The sequence below is a fragment of the Triturus cristatus genome, chromosome 11, assembly GCF_964204655.1.
Source record: "Triturus cristatus chromosome 11, aTriCri1.1, whole genome shotgun sequence".
In the NCBI taxonomy this organism is placed as follows: Eukaryota; Metazoa; Chordata; class Amphibia; order Caudata; family Salamandridae; genus Triturus; species Triturus cristatus.
This window is the reverse complement of record NC_140594.1, coordinates 229296673-229317272: the sequence shown is the minus strand read 5'-3', so window position 1 is coordinate 229317272 and position 20600 is coordinate 229296673. Positions and strand designations below refer to the sequence as shown.

Genomic DNA, 20600 nt, shown 5'->3' with positions numbered 1-20600 from the left:
AACTAGGATTTTTCTCTGGGAGGAGAATCCCATATGATGAAGCATGTCACCCAGGGTGAGTGAGGGTTTACGTCCTTAAAGGGACTGCCCTTTCACTAGGTGAATTGGGCTTTTGTTTCTCATTCACACACCACCTTTTCACTTTCCTTTTTAGTTATTTCAGACCTCAGGGTTCTTAGTGTTTACAAGGCCTGTATGGTGCCCATGAGCACCCTATTAAACCTTTCTACTTGTCCGTTACTGGCCGGATGATAAATCGACGTGTGCCTGAGGAGAATGCCGTTCCTTTCTGCGAATTTGGACCATTTGTCCGAGGTGAATTGGGGACCATTGTCACTGATTATCGTTCTGGGGATGCCTTCCCTGAGGAATACCTCCTTAAGGAAGCGCAATATTGTGTCTGTGTCCATGACCTCTTGGATGTGTACCTCTGGCCACTTTGAGTACTTGTCCACTAATACGCATAGGTATTTGGGTATCCCCTGATCGTCCAGTATGGGTCCTAAGATGTCCACTGCCACCTCTTCCCATGGGTTGCTGGGAATCGCGAATTTCCCTAGTGCGGGCCTCATTGGCTTTAGTATTTTGTCCGCTCCTTGGCACTGCGCGCAGTCTCTCACGTGCCTTTCTACTTGCATATCCATCCCCGGCCACCAATACGTTTGTTTGTTCCTGGCCTTCGTCTTCACAATTCCCAGGTGTCCTTCGTGTAATATGGATAGCAGGTCCGGTATTATGTTCTCCGGTGGTACCATTCTGTTTCCTCTGTATACGAACACTCCGTCGTTCCCCACCGACAGCTCCTCTCGAACCTCATAGAACTGCCAGACCTTGGGCTTCTGTCGTCTCCTCTCCGGCCACCCTTGTATGATGTACTCCTTGATGTCGCCCAGATCTCCATCTGCTGCGTACGCGTCTTTCCACTCCTGTTTACTGATGGTCTTTTCCGGATCGTCCGTCAGGGCTACCATCTCGTCTTCTTCCTCTGTGCCGCTGGTGGCGCTTTCCATTGCTGACGCCCTGCTGAGGTAATCCGCTATCTTGTTCCTCGAGCCCGGAATGTACTCCACGTCGTACCTGTACTCCAGGAGTTTCAGCGTCATTTTAGCAATCCGGGGTGTGGCGCTAGCATGGCCGCAGGACGTCAAAACCTTCACTAGGGGTTTGTGGTCCGTCTTCACTTGAAAACGTGTGCCCCACAGGAACTGGCGGTACTTTCCCATGGCCCAGACCACGGCTAGCATCTCTTTTTCGATTACGCTGAACTTTTGTTCAGGAGACGTCGATGTTCTGGACGCGAAGCTGATCGTCTCCGTCCCGCCTTCTGGCCTTTCTTGCATGAGCACCGCTCCTAACCCTTTTTCAGTTGCGTCCGTCATCAATATGGATCTTCCCCGGGGGTCGTACCAATGCAGCGGGATCGCCTGGCTGATTTTGCGTTTCACCGTGTCAAATTCTTCTTGCGCCTCTTCCGTCCATGCAAACACAGTCTTATCCCTCGTGAGTTGTCTCATGTTGTGTGTTTTCGTGGCGAAATGGTGGACAAACTTGCTGTAGTATTCCGCCAACCCTAGAAAGGACCTTACTTCTTCCTTGGATGTGGGCGGGGGCGCGTCACAGATGGCCTTCACGTTCCCTTTCTTCGGTGTTATCCCGTGTTCTCCTATCTCGTGCCCCAGGTATGTGACTGATGTCATTCCGAAATGACACTTCTCCCACTCCGCCGTCAGACCGTGTTCCTCCAAGATCTTTAACACCGCTTCCAACTTCTCGTCGTGGTCTTCTAGCTCCTTCCCCATTACTAGGATATCGTCCTGGAAGTATTGCACTCCCTCTATACCCTTGAATAGGCGGGCCATCAGCTTTTGGAACACTGCTGCTGCGGACGCTAGTCCGAAGGGCATGCGACAGAATTGATAGTATCCAAACGGCGTTATAAATGACGTCAGTTTCTTGCTCGTGGGATGCAGCACCACCTGGTGGTATGCCGATTGCAGGTCGATGGTGGAGAACCATTTCACGCCTTTCGCGCGGGCCAACATTTCCTCTATGCGCGGTAAGGGGAATTTCTCTACAACGATGCACTTGTTTAATTCTCGGAGATCCACACATAAGCGCACCTTGCCTGACGGTTTCATGGCCACCACCAGTGGCGCCAACCACTCCGCGCTGTCGATCGGTTCGATGATTCCCCCGTCCTCCAGTCGGTGTAGTTCCTGTTGCACTGCCTCTCTCACTGCGATCGGTATGTTCCTTACTCTGTGCGCCACCGGGCTGGCGTTCTCCTTGAGGACGATCTTGTGGGTAAACTTCTCGAGTTTACCAATCTTGGCGCCGAACACTTTCGGGTGTCCGCCCCGCCATTTCGCTGCTGTCAACTCTTCTCCGTCCAAAGTCACCAGCACCTGGATGTCCCCTCCTGGATTCAGCTGTACGCCCAACTCTCCTTGGTCCATCCACCCAAGGACTGATGGTCCCTTCTCCGCGACATATAGTTTACAGTGGGCGCTGCGTTCTTTGAACTGGAACAGCAGTCTCCTGAATCCTACCATCGGAATGGGTTCCCCTGTGTAGGTGACCGGTCGTATGTCGGGTGGATCCAGGCGTGGGCCCAGTGTGGGTTCAAACCTCTCGTTCCATACCGATCTTTGGACGATCGTGTAAGGGGACCCCGAATCCGCCACTATGGTGATTCCTACTCCTCCGATGAGCATGTCGCACTGGGGCTTGCGCGCTCTTCTCCCCTCGATGCCCAGTACCTGGTCTTCCACGCACAGGACTTCGTCGTCTTCCTCCTGGCCGTCTTCTTCTTCACCTATGTCCTGCGCCACGAATTTCACCGCGCGTTGTTTCCCTTTCCTTCTGCACACCTTCTCATAGTGGCCGACCAGGCCGCAAAATGCACATTTGGCTCTGAAGGCGGGGCACCGTTTGTCATGTGCCGCGTGGCTCTAGCTTCCACATCTGTAGCACCTCGCCGTTTCTCCCTTGTCTTGCTTCCACGGCTGTCCCGGTTTTCCTTTTGCCTTGTATGATCCTCTGTAGTCTCCCGGCGCCGGTTTTCCTCTTCCATACTGGTCCGCGTCGTCTACCTTGTTTATCGCGAGTCTCGGGGCTTGATCTCTCTTTGCTGCTTCTGCGCAGCGCAGCGCTTGGTCAGCTCTGCCCTCTTCACTATGGCGATCACGTCTTTCAGCGTCGCATCTCCACTCGCCCACAATTTATATTGCACTGATTTGCTTGTCGTATGCATTACGATTTGGTCTTGGATGAATTCGTCTTGTAATACCCCATATTTGCATGTTATCGCAAGTTTCCTCAGTGCTGCCACGTAATCGTCTATCGTTTCCCCCGCTTCTTGCTTCCTCTGCTGGAAGTTGTAGCGGTCGATGGAGGTGCATACTGCGGGACGATAGTGGTTGTCCAAATCTTCAAGGGCGTGTTTGAACACGTCGGTGTCCGCTGCCTGCCTGGCGACCGGTGTTAGGTTTTGGAATACCCGTATGCCTTCTGGTCCCAGGTTGTGCAACAGTATCCTCTTCCTTCTGGCGCTGGAGAACGCCTCCTCGTTCTCATCTTCCAGCGCTCCTAGGTAATTTTTGAAGTACTCTCTCCAGTCTTCCCATTTCATTTGGGGTTCTCCTGGCCGTGGGAGGAACGGAACCTGCGTCGTTAATGCTGATGCCTGAGCACTCATCTTGACGTCCGCCTGTTTCCTCGGGCTACCTGGCACTTCTGTCCTCTCCCCTCTTCTTCGGGTCACTGGGATCTCATCGGAGCTGCCTGCGCCGTCTCCACCCGATTCCGCCAGGGTCTCTGCTGCCGCACTACGGTTCGCCCCTGACTTTCTTCTACCACGTGGGCGGCACACTTACTGCTCTCGTGCCTCCCTCTGGCGTCCGTCCGCCGCTGCCGCGCTCTCTCGGTGAGTCCTCGACCTCCTGGATCTGTTCTCCGCGTGTTGTGTCGTCCCCCTGCGTAGGTCTTCCTCCTATGTGCAGGTTGGGGGGCACCTCCTTCACTGTGGATCACCGGGTCCGCTCTGTCCGAGCCTCGTCGCCACTGTAATGTTGCTGCTTCCTGTATGGAGCAGGTACTTCCCAAGGATGTGCAGGAGACAGGTTATAACGGTGTAAATAGCCTCTATTCAAACTGGTAATCACCTCACCGAGAGAGCGCCAGGCTACAAGCTCCATTCGCTTCTCTCGCGCCGCGCTGACTCACGCGCATGCGCAGCAGCGTCCAATGTGGCCGCTACGCGCATTCCTACCCTGACGTAGTGCGCGTCAACTAGACCGCGACACTACAGGTACTTGGTCTGCAAACTGTCCGGAAGCGGATTTTCTGTTATGCAGATGAGCAGATTGGGCTAGCAAATTGGCAAAATGTATATCAGTAACTCAGGCTTTGCCTTCTGCTAGCAAAGGACCGCCAGGCATCCTACTCAAGGTACAGAGCCTGGTGGGGTTACTGATTGGAATTCCTTTGGCTAAGTCTAAAAGGTTGATGCCCAGTGTGGCCAGATTGGATTCAATAATATCTAGGTGTGAAACTAGAGGGGAGAAAACAGTATTGATAATTGAGCACCAATTTTCTGAAAAAGACTTTAGCTGAGTAACCAGAGGTTTGTTGAAGCAGTCAATGAGATGCGACCTGTCAGCCTGTGAGGGTTGAACTAAGGCTGGGACTGGATTCGCTGGGGCATCTGTAATTAATACCGAGACAGATGGTGCTCGGACGCAGGTATTTGCGGGGTCACTGGGGGGATGGAGGAGGGCTCGTCATCTGTTGGCACGCCTTGCCACGTTTGACTCTCTTTGTTGATGTAATAGGCAGGGTCTAGTTGTTTGGGCCTTTGGAGGAGTCTGGAGGTGTGGTAGATGAAAGGAACAATACTCGTTTCGCTGTGCGACCTTGCAGGGGGGAAGGCTCAGAACCATTTTGGGGTAAGACTGGGTGTGTGACCATAGAGAGGCAGGCTGACGGTCCAGGGAGGCCCTCACTGAGACCATCTGTGTTAATGGCAAGCCTCTGTTCAGTTCTGGCAATTTCGTTGCATCCGGTCTATTGAGATAGCCGTAGGTGTAGATTTTGAGGAAGGCTTAACTGGGGGAGGTGAGGTGGAATCACAGTTGCCCACTTTTTTGCTGCCCATGGTCCCAACAACGTTTTGAAGAATTAAGTGGTTAGTTACGAAAACAACACCAAGCCTACATACACTGGGGGAAGAAATACGGCCACTCCAGACAGCATAGAAAAGCTGAAAATCAGTACGTCGTGTACAGAATATAAACTCGGCTGCCAGGTGGATGGGCGCAGACACGCACGCCCTTGCCCGGGCTTCACCTGCGCATGGCCCGGGAACGCTCGCGCGCATCTCGTGCTGCGGGAACCTGCTGCAGGTTAAGTGGAGAGAAGCCCCTCCCTCTCTCCACCTCAGGAGTGATGAAGGCTGGGGGACCGAGTCCCACTGCAGCTGGCCGGCAAGAAGAGAGGGTGTTGCTGCGGGCTGTGTGCAGTGAGTCCATTCAGCGCATACCTGCAGTGTCCAACATGTGGGAACAAAGGACACACAGTTGACCTGGATAACGTTTGTGAGCAAAATGTTAGGAAAGCTTAAGCATGAAGTGAATGGAACAAATAAGGGCTGAGCACAGGAGCTTGTAAAGCCAGGAGCTAAGGTGTTAGGATGTTTTTTTGTCTCTCTCTCTCTGTCCCCGAGCAAAACAAATTCCTAGAGTTGTTTACTTTGATAATAAAAGGTAAGGCGCTCTTATGTGAGGACTAAGAGATACCAAAGAGGATGATGGATGGAGCGTTTGAGCAAATCAAACACTCACCCCCAGTCAACGGATCTGGGTTTAATCCATCATCATTCTTTAGCTCACTCCACCACCTCAGTTCAGACATGGCCATATGCAAATCAGTCTGACCCTGTGCCTCATGGGAACAGTCCAGCCCGAACTGCCAAGCCCTGTCTTCCCTGGACTGGAAACAAGCATCCTGGGACCGGTTTCGGGTTCATAACCCTCATCAGCCAGGCTATCTTGAATCCAGTGGCAAAGTGAGCAAGGGACCCACATCTGGGCATACCCTGCCAATTTAGGGCGAACAAAGCGATACCAAAGGGGATGATGGACGGAGCGTTTGAGAAAATCAATCACTCCCTCCCAGTCAACTGATCTTGGTTTAATCCATCATCATTCTTTAGCTCACTCCACCACCCCAGTTCAGACATTGCCCTATGCAAATCAGTCTGACCCTGTTCCTCATGGGAACAGTCCAGCACGAACTGCCAAGCCATGTCTTCCCTGGACCGGAAACAAGCATCCTGGGACCGGTTTCAGGTTCATAACCCTCATCAGCCAGGCTATCTTGAATCCAGTGGCAAAGTGAGCGAGGGACCCACGTCTGGGCATACCCTGCCAACTTAGGGCGAACAGAGTGATACCAAAGGGGATGATGGGCGGAGTGTTTGAGCAAATCAAACACTCACCCCCAGTCAACTGATCTGGGTTTAATCCATCATCATTCTTTAGCTCACTCCACCACCCCAGTTCAGACATGGCCCTATGCAAATCAGTCTGACCCTGCTCCTCATGGGAACAGTCCAGCACGAACTGCCAAGCCATGTCTTCCCTGGACCGGAAACAAGCATCCTGGGACCGGTTTCAGGTTCATAACCCTCATCAGCCAGGCTATCTTGAATCCAGTGGCAAAGTGAGCAAGGGACCCACGTCTGGGCATACCCTGCCAACTTAGGGCGAACAGAGCGATACCAAAGGGGATGATGGGCGGAGTGTTTGAGCAAATCAAACACTCACCCCCAGTCAACTGATCTGGGTTTAATCCATCATCATTCTTTAGCTCACTCCACCACCCCAGTTCAGACATGGCCATATGCAAATCAGTCTCACCCTGTGCCTCATGGGAACAGTCCAGCCCGAACTGCCAAGCCATGTCTTTCCTGGACCGGAAACAAGCATCCTGGGACCGGTTTCAGGTTCATAACCCTCATCAGCCAGGCAGTTTTGAATCCAGTGGCAAAGTGAGCAAGGGACCCACGTATGCTCTGTTGCATTTGTCACCCCCCGGTGGGACGGGTATGCTCAGACGTGAATCCCGTGCTCTCCATGCCACTGGAATCAAGCTATCCTGGCTGAAGAGGGGTGAAACCCGGAAACAGGTCCTAGGATGCTTGTTTCCAGTCCAGGGAGGACCTGGTCTGGCAGTTCGGGCTGGACTGTTCCCATTGGGCACAGGGTCAAGACTGATTTGCATGTGGTTGGGTCCAAACTGGAATGGCATGGTGAGCAAAAAAACGATGGATTTAGGCCCAGACCTCTGTACTGGGGTGAATGTATGACATTGTTCTGCATTCTGTCCATCAATAGTTCTTTTTGCATTTGTCACCCTGAGTGGGACGGGTATGCTCAGACGGGAGTCCCATGCTCTCCATGCAACTGGAATCAAGCTATCCTGGCTGAAGAGGGGTGAAACCCCGAATCCTGTCCTCGGATGCTTGTTTCCAGTCCAGGGAGGACCTGGCCTGGCAGTTTGGGCTGGACTGTTCCCATTGGGCACAGGGTCAAGACTGATTTGCATATGGTTGGGTCCAAATTGGAATGGCATGGGGAGCAAAAATACGATGGATTTAGGCCCAGATCTCTGCACTGGGGTGAATGTAGGACATTGTTCTGCATTCTGTCCATCAATTGTTCTTTTTGCATTTGTCACCCCGAGTGGGACGGGTATGCTCAGACGTGAGTCCCGTGCTCTCCATGCCACTGGAATCAAGCTATCCTGGCTTAAGAGGGGTGAAACCCCGAAACCGGTCCTAGGATGCTTGTTTCCAGTCCAGGGAGGACCTGGCCTGGCAGTTCGGGCTGGACTGTTCCCATTGGTCACAGGGTCAAGACTGATTTGCATATGGTTGGATCCAAACTGGAATGGCATGGTGAGCAAAAAAACGATGGATTTAGGCCCAGATCTCTGTATGACATTGTTCTGCATTCTGTCCATCAATAGTTCTGTTTGCTTATGTGAGGACTGACATTTGACTGATGACAAACCTTCATAGTCAGGACAAGGCTCTCAAGACAGTATGTAGATACCAGTTATCCCTACTATTATGCCATTCGTATGTGACATCTTCTGGTGACTGTAAGGGGATGAGTTCAGGAAGGATGGTTTCCTGGGAAAGCTGTAAAGAACTCCACCCAGTTTCCTGGCAGGAGAGGAGAGTGAAAAATTCGAATTAACATGCACTGCAAGAAGCCCAGCAACAGATACAGTTGACAAACTTGTTTTAAAACTGGTCTAAGAAAGACAGGGATTTAGCAACATTTCGAGAAAATGTTGTTGTGACTGGTATAGTGAAAAGATATGATTGCCAAAAACATATATATAGTTAAGTAATATAATAGTACGCGAAACATTCTTGTACCAAATGTTATTTATACAAGTGGACATTTAGTGCTGTCATTTCCCATGTCACCATCTTGAAGAATTTTATTTGTCAACTTACATGGTTTAAGTCTGGCCATCAAATAGCTGGATTTTGCTGCTTAAAGGCACCCTTACAGCTAATTTACTTGATATCAGATCTAGTAATTAAATATCAAAAATCATTTTTTTGACATTGCAAATGCTGACACTTAAGTCACAGTCTGACGTGTCTGTTTTTCGCCCATGATCTGAATTTTGGTTGCACATGAGGGTGGTGAAAATCTTATGGGGTACTTGTTTCTTCTTTACCACTGGCATAGGTGTGCTTTACAGTGGATTTACTCAAAAGGCAAAAAGAACAAATAATTTATTCTAAATGGTCAGCCTGTTTAAGGGAAAGAGGATATGAAGTGATGGCTGTTTGGCAGCCTTTCACTGCCCAGATGATGCAGATTCCAGAAAAGTAGGTCAGCAAAATAAAAAGCCAGCCAGAAGAGAACACACAAAAAGTAGATTCCTATTACGTTCTGATTTAACACATCTTCATGTCCTCTCAAGTGAACGACTGTGACACAGTGTGTTTCTTCCTTCCCAAAGACTTGTTACACAGGATTCAATTGATCCTGAATGCTGCAGCTAAATTGGTCATTAGCTTTCCAATAAAATATGAACCCATACTTGATATCCTAAGGCCACTCCTACCCTGTGGAGGGAGTTCAAGCAGTCCTGTCAGGACTCCGTGGTGCAAAGGAGTCAGAAATGATCCCTGTAAAAGGATGATGAAACTAAAATAATAGCATATAATCACAGTCCTGCATAGAAACACTTCAATGAGTAGGAATTTGCTGGCAGTATTATTTTCTCTGCCTCTCATTGATTTGAGTTTGTTTGTGTTAGACCTGGCATCCTTGGCGTGGTTTCCCTTAACTATTTTCCTTCAGACTACCTGTTTTTGCTGCCCTTAGGATTCTGCACACTCTACTACTGCTGACCAGTGCTAAAGTGATTGCGCTCTCTGTGAAATGTGGACACATTAGATTATAAAGAATGTGTGAAGTAGGATTTAAATAGAACGCCATTTGGGCTTGTGAAAAGTGCACCTTGTTCATTTGCGTCAATCTTTGTTCGCATTCTTTATTGTCTTACTTACCTGACAGGAGCTGTTCAGGAATACAAAGTAGCACCACCAACAAACTGGTTGATATTCTATAGATTGTTGATTAGGTGTGCAGGTTATTACCATACATTGTGCAGTAACATTAGATTATCCACAATTGACATATTTACTTTACTTATAAATCCCTAGTAATGTGTACTACCTGTGCCCAGTGCCTGTAAATTAAATGCTACTAGTATGCCTGCAGCACTGATTGTGCCACCCAATTAAGTAGCCCTTTAAACATGTCCCAGGCCTGCCACTGCAGAGCCTGCGTGTGCAGTTTTAAACTGCCATATCAACCTGACAGGTTAAACCTGGTAACCTTTGGAGCGACATGACACTCCTTCCACCAGTCACACAGCCAATTCAAGATATATTCCAATGTCTCCATCATAAGTATTCCATTTTAATCTTTTTTTTACCTCTTGCCAGGTCCAAACCTTCGTTTGTAATACAAATAAGTCATCCCTAGGGTAGGCCCTAGACAGGCCAGAGGGCAGGGTGCAATGTTTTTAAAAAGCAGGACATGCACTTCTACGTTTTACCTGTCCTGGTAGTGAACAACTCTTAAATTCATTTTTCACTAGTGCAAGGCCTCTATCTCTAAAAGGATAACATTGGGATCACCTTATTACATTTGATAAGTGTAATGTACAACAAGGAAGATATAACAGGTTCATGTTTGGTGTCTCTGGAATCCTGATTTGAAATCCTAACTTATGGTGGAGTCGGATTCTAAATTAATATTCTGAAAATGTTACTTTTAGAAAGTTGAATTTTTGTACCATAGCCATTTGGTGTCTGCAGCCTGTCTCCGGTCACATGACTGGGTGTTTTTGGCAGTTGTTGTTGTTGGCTTTGTGTATTCCACCTATACAGCCACACACAATGGCAGATTAGATGTGAGTGAGTGGGCTATCCTGACAGGATATGAGAGAGGACCTAGACCCAGTTTCACTTACACCTGAATAGGCTGTGTCCTGTCCCCACACAAAGGCTCCAGACTAACTACCCCCTGTAGGTAGTCTGGAGCCAGGGCTGGCAGGGCAGAGCATCCGTGCACTTCAAAGGCCTCTCTTTAGAAGTTTCCCCCCACTTCAAAGGTACAACTGTGTAAAAAAGAAGGACCGCAGACACCACTACTTCAGTACACTTCTAGACCTGTGGATACTCTGCCAAGAAGAAGGACGGCCACTCAGCTGGACTGCTACTCTGCTGGACTCTTGCTTCGCTGGCATGACCTGCTGCCCTCTTGCCTGGGTGAGAAGAAATGAACCTGCATCTCTTGAACCTAGAATCCAGAGTGATTCACAGGGCTAGTTAGCTTGCTGTTACCCGTCGAGCTTCCTGTCTTCTTTCTGTTTTCCCGCCCTGCACTACATGACCCATAATGCCCTGATTCCGGGGGTGGAGTTGTGAGCCTTCCCATGCTGCCTTGCACGGTTAGTTTAAACAGGGTGCTTTCCCGCTGTACGGCGCTTGGCTTTCTACAGCTGTGCTGGACCACGCCCTGGATTCATTACTCTGCAGCTTCGCTCGCATTTCTGACCTTGGGAGAATGCGTGTGTTCCTGTTGCTTTCCTTTCTGCGAACTTGCCGGAAAAGACTGTTTTGGTGAAGCCTAGTGAACACTTGCGGGAGCACCGAGTCCTTTTGCCTTTCCTGACCTGCTGGATCCTCTAATCTCTCTCCTGATCTCCCGAAGCCTCACGAACTCCTACGGGAGCACCGAGTCCTTTTGTTGCCCTTCCTAACCTGCTGCTGTACCAGAGAGAATACGCGCTCACCCTGGTTCGACTCTCTCACGAACCCCTGACGACAACACTGCCCTGTTGTTCCGGATCTGCCGATAATAAGAATCCGGGATATTTAAGTTTGAGTACATTGTTTATGTTGGGGAAACATTGAACGTGGCTATAAAATTCATGTATTGCTGGGTGACGGAGCGTGCCTAATAAGCAACCACAAACTCTTCTGTGTTCACCCTTTGCAACGGAACTGTAGAGACTGTGTTAAGTAGCTGCCATTCCATAATCGAGTGACTTCCAACTCCTGATTCAGAGGAACTTTATTTCCGTTAACCTTCCGCTAGAAGAACGCATTAATCCCGTTTTTGATAAGGAAGGAATTGTCACGTCTTCCTGCTCTGGATTTGTTTACTCTTGGGAAGATTCTTCCAAAGCTCCTTGACACCTTCAAAGATGAAAACACCCTCACTCCTGAGAGGCTGTTTATGGAAACCTTGTTTAAACTTTGGATATTGAAAATCGCTATGTGAGTATCAGAGGGTGCACAACTGTCAGTACATAAGTAGGGAACCTCTACAAAGCCCAGTTACCCTTTCTTGTAACTAATCAGTCTCTTGTCTTTTTCTCTCTTGTTTGTTGTTTTGTATGCTACAGCTTTATTTCACCAACCCCCCGGTTGTCATTCTGGTCACGTGGTCCTGTTGTCGTCTCCTCTCTCCCTAGAGGTATTTTTCTCTGGTCGTGGGCTTTACTAGTACCGACCATTGGACTCACCTTACGGGAGAGTGGAGAACCTATCCTCGCTCCTGTGGACCTGGTTATTCTCCGGATCTACATTCCAGACCCGACACTTGCTTCCCAATCTGAAGCATCAGGGACAAAACAGGCTTCCAATAACCTTGCAGCTGCATCTGGACTCTGCCAACTGTGATTCTACCCTGCCAAGCGGTGCCACCCCTGTCCTGCACCCTTGGGAGTGGGCCTAAAGTGCTTCATTAGAACCAATGCATCTTCTCCGCTGAATGACGCATCCTTGAGCCGAACCAACACATCTCCTCGGCTGCGTGGGGCATCCTTCAGCAGAACTGATGCATTGCCACTGCTGCGTGGATTGGACCTGGTGTAGAAGGTTTTCCGCATCACCCTGCATCTTCAGAACCAACATATTGGTGGTGGTGTGGCCCATCTCCAACCCAGGGCCCTTCTTCTCTCGCCGACGGCAGCTCGATGACACCAGCCTCCACATAGCAGCCTCACAGCTCCTCTGAATCACCAGTTGTGTGCCTCATCCTTGGGGCCCGGACTTCACATCACAAGAGATGTCGTTGGGATCCTCGAAGTCGACCCAACAGGACCTTGCACCGCAGCCTAACCGCATCTTGGAACCGACACATCACTTTAAGTGCACTACACTTGTTCGTCTCGTATCCATGCACCGCTTCACAACCAGGATTTAAGGTACTTTGTTCAGTGGGCCTAACTGGGCCCCTGTCGCCGGCCCATGCTCCATCGCATTCAGCCTGAACTTGTGACTTTGTCCCAGTCCGGAATGACCAGGTATCCGCTGTGGGCGCTTTGTACTTTTTGGTGTTATTTTACCTTAAAACTTAATATTCAGTATCTCCAGTTTCCCTGATTAGATTTTTTTGCCATTTTGGTCTTGTTTTATTTATTAAAAATGACTCTGTTTTTCTAAACCTGGCGTGGGACCTTTTTGTGTGGTGTTTTTACTGTTTTACTGTTTGAAGTTTTGCACAAATACTTTACACATTGCCTTCAAGTTAAGCCTGACTGCTCTGTGCCAAGCTACCAGAGGGTGAGCACAGGGTAATTTGGGGTTTGCCTGTGCCTTACCCTGACTAGGAATGTGGTTGCTGCTTGACTACGACTCACAACCTCGTCAAACACCAATTCAATTTTTAACAGTTTGATTTTTAGGTACAGTTGGAGGAATATAAATAAACTTTTGATGGAAAAACCTACAAATCCTTACCAGCTCCTTCAGAGTGCCCGCAGACAAGTGCTTACAGAAGAAAGAGTCCACCCGATAATCACAAACAAAGCATTCTCTTTCAAGGATGTATGCACAGTGTCCGGTGGCTGACTAGCTCGGTGTTCACTGACAGGGGCACACGTTTGTCTTACTAGTCTGGTATCACTAGGCCAATGGCGCAGGTACACCTTGTTACCAAGGGAGTTAGCACAAACATTTTGTGGCCTGCTTGTTGAAACCCACTGGTCGCAATCAGCAAACTCTGAATGTGTGGTATCCATAGGGACAGTGGCATCAACTATTGGGCACAGTATCATCAAGGACCAAGCTTGAGACAATCCAAGTCCTGGGGTTGTGACAGCGGCTGAAATGGCAACAGTTAAAGAACTGCTGGAGCTAGAATCACAACTGCAATGGCCACAGAACTGGAGGACCCTTCTTCAGCAACCTAATAAACCCCAGGCTATGTGATAACGTTGAGGAAACTTAAAAACCTCTGGGGACATCTGGAAGGTACACAGAAGCTCTCTGGGGCACAATGTTTGGAGGTTGACATGGAGGAAATGATATCACCCTCAATGGAAGAAGAACTTAATTGCTTTTTCCAAAGTCATCAATGTTGTCTTGTTGAAGTAGATGACTCCTAAACTGCTGGTTGGAGGTGAATTTATTCTTGGCATGGTTGTATCCCACTGGATGTCTCATACAGGTCCTCTCAAGCCACTCCGCTGGCAGCCAGCAGGGCCAGACTAACCCATTATTCCATCTGGTACTTCCCCAGTAGGATTGGAGCTTTATGGAGGCCAATTTTTAAAGCTCATGTCTGCTGCTGGTGTCTTTGCATTTTCAGCAGCTCCCACCCTTAATTGCAGCAAGCACAGGGGTCTTCAACGAGAGAGAAAGGATTACAGGTGGTAGAAACAATGAGAGAGGAGAGTGGGAAAGGAAAAATAGGATAGGAGAGGAAAGAGAGATGGACGAAGGAATGGATGGATGGAAAGAGAGAGAGAGAAAGAATGAGGAGAGGAAAGGGGCAATGCTGGTTTGAGCATTTTTACCAGGGTTGCTTTTGGTTTTCCAATCCGGCCCTGGCAGCCAGGCACTCCTCCTTGAAGTAACAGTTAAGCATCTTCCTTAAGCTGGCATGTCTCTCACCTTAAAGCTCCTAATTGAAAGATTAACCTATCGTCCACTTCCTCGTTGCTTATACTCTTTAATCAGATTCTTGGCCTGGATGCAGCTGCCCCCTATTGCAGACAGCAATAATTGTTTGCATATTTCAACGAGGCAACCAAATATTACTGAGTAATTACTGACCAATCTCTCTGTTAGATGGGCCATGGAAAGTACATTTTAACAGTATTATACAAGGGGTAAAGTACCCCCGATGTACATGATAAGGATATTGCAGGTCACCATGGAATTCCATAACCTTATAAAGGAACGAGGCTGAAGGCCAAATTCCTTTATAAGGTTCAGGAACTCTGAGGTGGCTTGCAATATGCTTATCATGCACGTCAGGCAGTACTTTATCCCATAAAAAATGGTTACACAACTCACATAAAACCTTTGGGGCCATATTTGTGACCCCTTACGCCGCTGGGGCTTCACTTTTTGTGACACTCCGGCAACGCAAACTACAAAATCTTATTTATGAGGTCAAGCAAAGACACTCTACGTGTCTTTGAATAGCCTCATTTATATAGTGTAAGGTAAGGCAGCTAGGGAGGCATTCCGTGGGCATTGCGGTGGGTGTTCCTACGCAACACCCATGGATGTTGACCCTTACAAAGATTTACAAAACCATGTAAATCTAGGGATGTGCCAAAACCTGACGCCTCCTCAAGAGAAGGCACAGCAGAGGAAAATAACTCTATTTCTCCTCGTTCAGTCCTCTTTCCATGTGTGCTGAATTCTGCAACACACATGGAGAGAGAAAAAAAACTCCCAGGATTGTGTTTGTGCAGGAAGGTGCTGTCAAAATGGCATCCTATTAATCTTTTTGTGCAGGAATGTGCTATCAAAATGGACTTTTCTAAAGTCAAGTCTTGATAAAATGAAGGCTTGAATTACCCCATGACAGTCTAAACTTGATACCAAGGTGTAGTAGTATGAAAAGTGTAAAAAGTATTGCAGCACATACACTATTTTTCACAAAAAGTTTCTTTAATAGGTCTGATTTGAGCAAGAAAAATATCTGCATGTTATGGGTAAGGTGGAAATGTATTTGTATGAGTTTTGTAGCTGGCTAGATTCCACTCATTGCCACTTCAGATATTATCTAGCATAAATGTTGTCTCATTATTCAAATGTTATTTCTTTTAAAGCCTACTCATATGCTCCCTTTTGGTGGAGTTTATTTTCTTCAACAGACCAAATTACCTTGATTTATATCAAAAGTGCAATATTAACACCTTATAACCATATTGTTTTTAAAAACACTGGTGTTTTTCCTTCCTAGAGTCATGTGAGAAATGAGTCTATGAAAGTATTATGGAGTATTTAAAAGTGACAATCTCTTTGTTAGGTGCATTCTTTCTGGACGTTCTTATAATTTTAATTTTAATATCAATGCTGTTTTATTACCTTTGTTTCAGGAATCAACAATATTGTACTCCGAATGGTGTCGTTTATGGGCTTAGTTTGGCTAATTCTATCTCTTGGCCTAGCTTGTGTTTCTGCACTAAGTCTGACATCAGCTGCATGGTTCATCAACAAAACTGTATCATTTGGAATTTTTATCCATTGTAATGGGCCAACCAAGTTTCCCTGTAACCAGACATGCACTGTCTACAGAAGATTGGATGACATTCCAGATGTCGCTTGGCAGGTATGTAAAGTATATCATTTCTATCAGCATATTCAAAACAACTGTACTAATCTTTTTGGGAACAATCAGCTTGCATCTCACCACAGTATGAGTATATAAAAATATGATGTTAAAAACACAGTAGTAAAGTCATGCACAAAATTACAAAGATGAAAGTACAGGTTATAAATCCCACTGTGTTGGCATTATTTGTTTATTTATTTGTCTAAGCATTTTATAAAACCATTTCTTGTGGCGAGGGCACTTCGTAGCTGTTCTGAGGGTGTGTGAGAAGTTCTTTGTTTACCCTGTAACTATTTTTAGCAGAGGACGAACAGAGACTATGAAGTGCCTATGTCACCTGCCTGCTGATTAATCAGCTACAGTTTTCTTCTCTGTTTTGTGGTTAAGGCCCTGTGCCTAAGAAAGGGTTGGCGAGTGTAACCCCGTGAGTTTTATGGACGGGTGGGAAAGCCTATGTTTTAAGTTTTTTCTTAACGCAGCCAGATTTGGAAGGATCTTGGAGTTCAGCTCACAATACATTGCAAAGTTGAGCACCCAGCACCTGGATCCTCCTCAATAATAAAACTATATTTTCCTAGTCAGTGACGGTTTATTGAATGATTGACATGGTAGAAACACATGACCATACAAAACCACTCATAGTACAGCCCCTGTGGCTGTAGTAAAAGATCAAGGAACTGCACTTTCACAAATTATGTAGAAAATTGCTCACACATATCATTTTTAGAAGAATATTTGCGTGATAGAAGTTAGCCCTCCCTTTTCCCTTGAAATTATGCACACTAAGAAAAAAGAGACTAGCCACATGTTCCTTGGACATATTTCTTAATTTATTTTTTTATTGAAGCATTAAAACAGTCATAACATAAGCCAGTATGTCATATAGTAAACTACACAGTAGGATGTGAACAATATAGCAAATAAAGATAAATACAAATTCAAAATGAATAAATCCCTAAAAAGGCAATACATGGAGTGATATTATAATAAAAAAGAAGACAGAAAGCGAAAAGGAAAAACAAGGAAAGTAAAAAGAAGAGCGTGCAAAGAAGTATATCAGGTTTTTATTTTTTATTTTAGTTATAACGTTTTCTATAGCGAGAACTTGACTCTAGAAGGGTATCAGAGCGCTTTACAAATAGTTCAATAAGTAGAAAATAGAAAACCAAGAAACATAAACACTGACACTGTCCGTTGTCAAGTACATGTTGAAACAAAGTTATAATATAGTAAGAGATGATAACAAGATATCCTATTAAAAACTGATTGAAACATAACATGAATAATAACTCATAGATGAAATTGATCAAAAAAGCTGGTTAGACTTGTGAAGACATTGTTGCATTAACAATAGCACTGTCGGATAAATAATTGATTAACACAGTTTGTCACGTTTAAATGCTAACTGTAGGGAGTTCAGATTAAATCTGTCTAATCTGTGGTTGTGACATACTAAATTCCACCAACAGGGAATAGAAATATTTTCTTTAGATTTCCAGTTAAAAGTAATGGACTGTAAAGCAATTGCTATTAAGAAGTCTACAAGTTTTCCTAGCAATATGCTATGGGACAAAACAGATTGTACCCCTCCAAAACAGTTTATCTAAAGAAAAAGGCGAGGAAACATTGGCAAAAACTTCAACATTTTGCCAAATATGAGTCCACGATTCAGAAACAACACTGAATAGAAAAAACATATGTAAAAGTGAACCAGCAAGTGCATCACTTGTACAATGAGTTTAGTTTAAAAAAAAACTGGAGTGTAAAATAATTGATTATAGAAAAAATATAGAGTTTGTGTTAAAGGTGCAGAGTGATCTATAGCATGCCCTTTCGCACAGATTTTATAGCAGGTGGAAACCAGCCAAGTACAATGCAACTCCAATTCTCACAAAGCTTCATTCGTTCTGTCCTTATTGGGTGGTCAGGGCAATTTGTATATGACAGGAGCTTTTGAGAGCAAATTCCTAGAAATAGGACTATTCTGCACATGAGGAGCTGCAAGACTAAAAGAGGTGAATGACCCAAGTGCAATGTGGAGAGACTCCTAAGATCAATATATTGTGTAAACATATTATTTGAAAGATTGTGCTGGATAGTTCTGGAAAAAAAAAAAAATAAAGTTATCTTTTAACAATTGTGAAATGATGAAAACACCCCTATGTGTCCACTTTTCCAAGATATGGTTTTATCATTTTTTAAATAATTTTATTATACCAGATGGGACTGCTAACAAACTGATCAAACGTTGATAATCTGAAACTATAAATGGTTTCAATAAGGAGCATGAGTGTGATACAGTAAACAGCAACCACAACTTGGGTGGATTAGACATAAAAAATAATATTTTTGTGAGAAAAAGAGAAAACAAAAGCCCACTCTAAATAGAAACATGAGATGCTAATGTTGCTGACAGAATCCACTAAAGGAACCTGAATTTGTGTAATTCTAAATGCCCTGTGATAAGTGGAGAAATCCAGAACCAGCTCCAGACACTCTATCTAAGGAAATTCTAGCTTTCTTCCCATTCAACAAGAAACTAAGATAATATACTATAGAAGGTATCAAAAAAAGTTAAAATATTTTAACCTGCACCATCATGAGACAAAAGTTTACAATTGGGAGAATCATCATCTTGATTGTGTCAATGCGTCCCCACCAAGATAAAAACAAAGGACACCATTTTTGTGTAAGGTGACAGACTTTACTATTTCATTTGTATTAATTTCAAGAGTATCCCCAATAGAATTACAATATCAGGGGCCATATGTAGGAAGCCAAATTGCGATCGCAAATGCTGAAATTCGCTGAATTTCAGCGTTTGCGATCACAATTTGGGCAGTGTGCTATGTAGCACACAAAAACCCACATGCAAAATAAGGAATCGCAAAATTTGCGATTCCTTATTTTGCTAATGCATTTAAGGAATCCCAAATTGCGATTCCTTAAATGCAATGTAGGAAGCACCCAAGTTGTGCGATTTTGGCTTAAGGAATCGCAAATTACCACCAACTTCAGGTTGGTGGTAATTTGCAATTTCTTTGAAAAATTCACTTTTTTGCATTTTTCAATGTGCCCTGTGGCGCACATACATGCCTTTAGCGCATGTATGTGCGCCACATGTGCACACATGTTTATTTCAGGGGTGCAAAATTGTGTCCTATTGACACCCTTGCAACCTTGAAATTACATTCTCAATTTGCGATTCTCTAATTGAGAATCACAAATTGAGAATGTCTTCCTATTCATTCCTATGGGCCTTCTAGCCCATAGGAATGAATGGCAAGGTATTCCTTATTTGCGAATCTCAATTTGGGATTCGCAAATAAGGAATAGGTGGGAATCGCAAAATATTTTGCTAATCCTACCTACATTGCGTTTTGCAATTCTCTAATTGCGATTCCCTAAAAATTGCAATTAGAGAATCGCAGAACACGTTTTACCTACATATGGCCCCAGATTCCTAAGCATTTGATCTAAGTTGTATTCCAAGATAAACCAACTGCAATAAATGGCTGTTTCGCGCAGTATTTATTAAGAGGCACAACCTGTGATTTATCTACATTAAGTTTATAATCTGAAAGCTCAGAATAGAGTTTTAGTTCTGTGAAGAAATTTGGTATAGACAATTCCGTTTTAGAAATAAACAAAAGAATATCATCTGCATAAGCAGAACATTTAATGTGTTGATCTTTAACTTTAAAGCCAGAAAAGCCCTTAGACTGTTTTATTTGAAAGAGAAATGGTTCTAATGCCAGAATAAAGAGTAAAGTAGACAGATCCCAGATTGCCTGAAAGCAGCTCAGGTATCACCCATACTAAAAAAACTAATGCAGATGGTGCTGACTGTAACAACTTCAGCCCTATCTCTAACATCCCCACCTTAGCCAAACTCCTAGAAAAATGCGTCTATTCACAACTTTGTGCACACATCGAGAACTTACAACTCCTGGACCAGCATCAATCAGGCTTTCGGAGTGGGCACAGCACTGAATCGGCTCTGACTCACGTTATGGATGACATTTTGAAAATGCTTGACCAAAATGAATCTTGCCTACTAATCCTTCTTGACCTTTCCTCTGCGTTTGACACTGTCAATCATGACAACCTCCTATGCATTTTGAAGAACAGGATGGGCCTCTCTGGTAGTGTGTTGCAATGGTTCTCGTCCTTCCTCTACCATAGATCACAAAGAATCAAGGCAAACCACTCTCTCTCCCAGCCCGCTCCAGTTTCCATGGGGGTCCCCCAAGGGTCCGCCCTATCTCCTATACTCTTCAACTTGTTCTTAGAACCGTTAGCTAATACACTAAATTCCACAAACATTCTTTTCCACATGTATGCGGATGATATGCAACTCTATCTGAAAATATCCTCCCCGGATAACCTCATATCACTCAACACTACTCTAAAGTCTAC

At 45.6% G+C, this 20600-nt stretch overlaps 1 protein-coding gene across 6 annotated transcripts in view; it reads left to right on the top strand.

Moving 5' to 3' along the window:
* The window catches only part of LHFPL7 (LHFPL tetraspan subfamily member 7), a 187088-nt gene that overhangs the window by 86900 nt on the left and 79588 nt on the right, over positions 1-20600 (top strand). For all 6 annotated transcript variants that reach the window (XM_085633418.1, XM_085633414.1, XM_085633417.1 and 3 more), the window contains one exon: positions 15946-16178. In XM_085633418.1, the coding sequence (XP_085489544.1) occupies positions 15969-16178 (210 nt within the window). In that variant the 5' untranslated portion in view covers positions 15946-15968. The remainder of the gene's footprint in view (positions 1-15945; positions 16179-20600) is intronic.